Raw genomic sequence first — 1,662 nt, 5'->3', positions numbered from 1 at the left:
TATCTCAAATGCAAGCACAAAACAGTTGTCTTGAATGTGAGCCCCTGCTTTAAAAAAGGGATTTATAGTTCATTCCTTAAAACAAACTGCCATAGCCATAAAAACTTAGGTTAAAGGACACATGCCCTTCTTTTTAACTAGAGTCTAACAGTTACTATCACATTAGTACACAAACTGCTTCCCTCTCTGGTTTTTTTGGTAAGTCAAAAAAACCCAACCTGGTTATGGTGGTACACGTCTGTTATCCCAGTACGTTGAAGGCTGAGGTAGCAGGATTACAAATTTAATCCAGGCTGGGCAGTTTAACAATTTAACAAGACTGTCTTGTTAAATGAAAAGGACTGGATCTATAGCTCAGAAGGCCCAATTTCCAGTATTAACAGTCAGTGTATCTATCTTTCTTATCTGTCTGCTGTTTTGTAGATTGTTAACACCTCAGAATGCTTGTGGTTGAGCATGATACTGACATGCATACGAGAGCATTGTTCACGTAGAAGTCAGTTGGTACTTAGTAGCCTGAAGTATGAGTGCTAAATGACTAACGATAATAAATGTTCAGGTAGTGTTTCTTTTTTCCCAGAGTCTACCCTTACCTGTGTCGCGCCTTGAAGACTTTTGTCAAAGACCGGAAAGAGATCCCTCTTGCCAAGGATTTTTATGTTGCTTTCCAAGACCTACCTGCTAGACACAAGTAAGAAAAGAATCTATTAGTAGTATATAGGCACCTTCTATCCTAGTTGGTAATCAGAAAAGTTGGAAGGTTTGCCTAGATCTGTTTTTAGGTAGTGATTAATGTCACATAAATCACTTATACTTTGTGTGGCCTATGGTTTCATCTGCAAAGTCTTGGGAGGGGGCATTAATTTTTCTACCTATATCATACAAAAATATTTGTTGCTGAAAATTTTTCATAATTGATGGTAACAAGAATTGTGAAAAGAACACATACAAATTGATGCAGTAAAATGCCAGCAGGCGCCTGGGGAAGTTACTTAGGGATAGAATGCCTACTTACAAAGACTTGGATTTGATCCCTAGCTCCACAGAGTCAAAAAGGAAGAAAAGGTGGTGTTTTGCATATGTATTTTGTAGAAGTTTAGTCTAGAAAGTTTAATTTGGAAAAATGTGTTTTTAATGGGTATAAAGTGAAAATTACATGAAGCCTAAGCTCGTCGCATTTTTACAAAAGTTTAGGAGAGAATTAGAACTGTGATAAAATATGAAAAAAATGGTGGCAGCAATCTGTGACTCCTAGGGCATTTAAGTAAAAAGATAAAATTACTAGAAGAAATTGAGGTGATCTGTTGGAAAAGTTAAAGTGCCAAAAATTCTTTCATAAAATGACAATTATTTTATATAAAATGGGTAAGTGAAGGAAGTGTTTCAGAACTTTCGGAGTATAGAATTTTTTCTATAGAAACTTGGTTATAAAAGTAACTTACAGGGGCCGGGGAGATGGCTCAGTGGATAAGCACTTCCCTGGCAAGTGCAAGGGCCTGAGTTCAATCCCCGGTTCCACCAAAAAAAAAAAGTAATTTACAAAAAAACTAAGAAAAAAATGTATTTGTGCATGAAACAAAATAGTCATACTTTGATTTTTAAATCCATTGTAATTTTTGTTGGTTTTGCCACTCAAATCCTTTAAAATTTTTCAGTCTGAGT

The 1,662-nt window shown here is 35.9% G+C and overlaps 1 protein-coding gene across 1 annotated transcript in view; it reads left to right on the top strand.

Annotated features, from left to right (window-relative positions):
• The window catches only part of Mcm6 (minichromosome maintenance complex component 6), a 42,233-nt gene that overhangs the window by 7,429 nt on the left and 33,142 nt on the right, over positions 1 to 1,662 (top strand). The window contains exon 3 of the mRNA XM_023709690.1: positions 581 to 691. Coding sequence (XP_023565458.1) covers positions 581 to 691 — 111 coding nt within the window. The remainder of the gene's footprint in view (positions 1 to 580; positions 692 to 1,662) is intronic.

The sequence above is a fragment of the Octodon degus genome, unplaced genomic scaffold (assembly GCF_000260255.1).
Source record: "Octodon degus isolate 3935 unplaced genomic scaffold, OctDeg1.0 scaffold00014, whole genome shotgun sequence".
Taxonomy (NCBI): domain Eukaryota; kingdom Metazoa; phylum Chordata; class Mammalia; order Rodentia; family Octodontidae; genus Octodon; species Octodon degus.
This window is presented reverse-complemented; position numbering and strand designations above follow the sequence as displayed.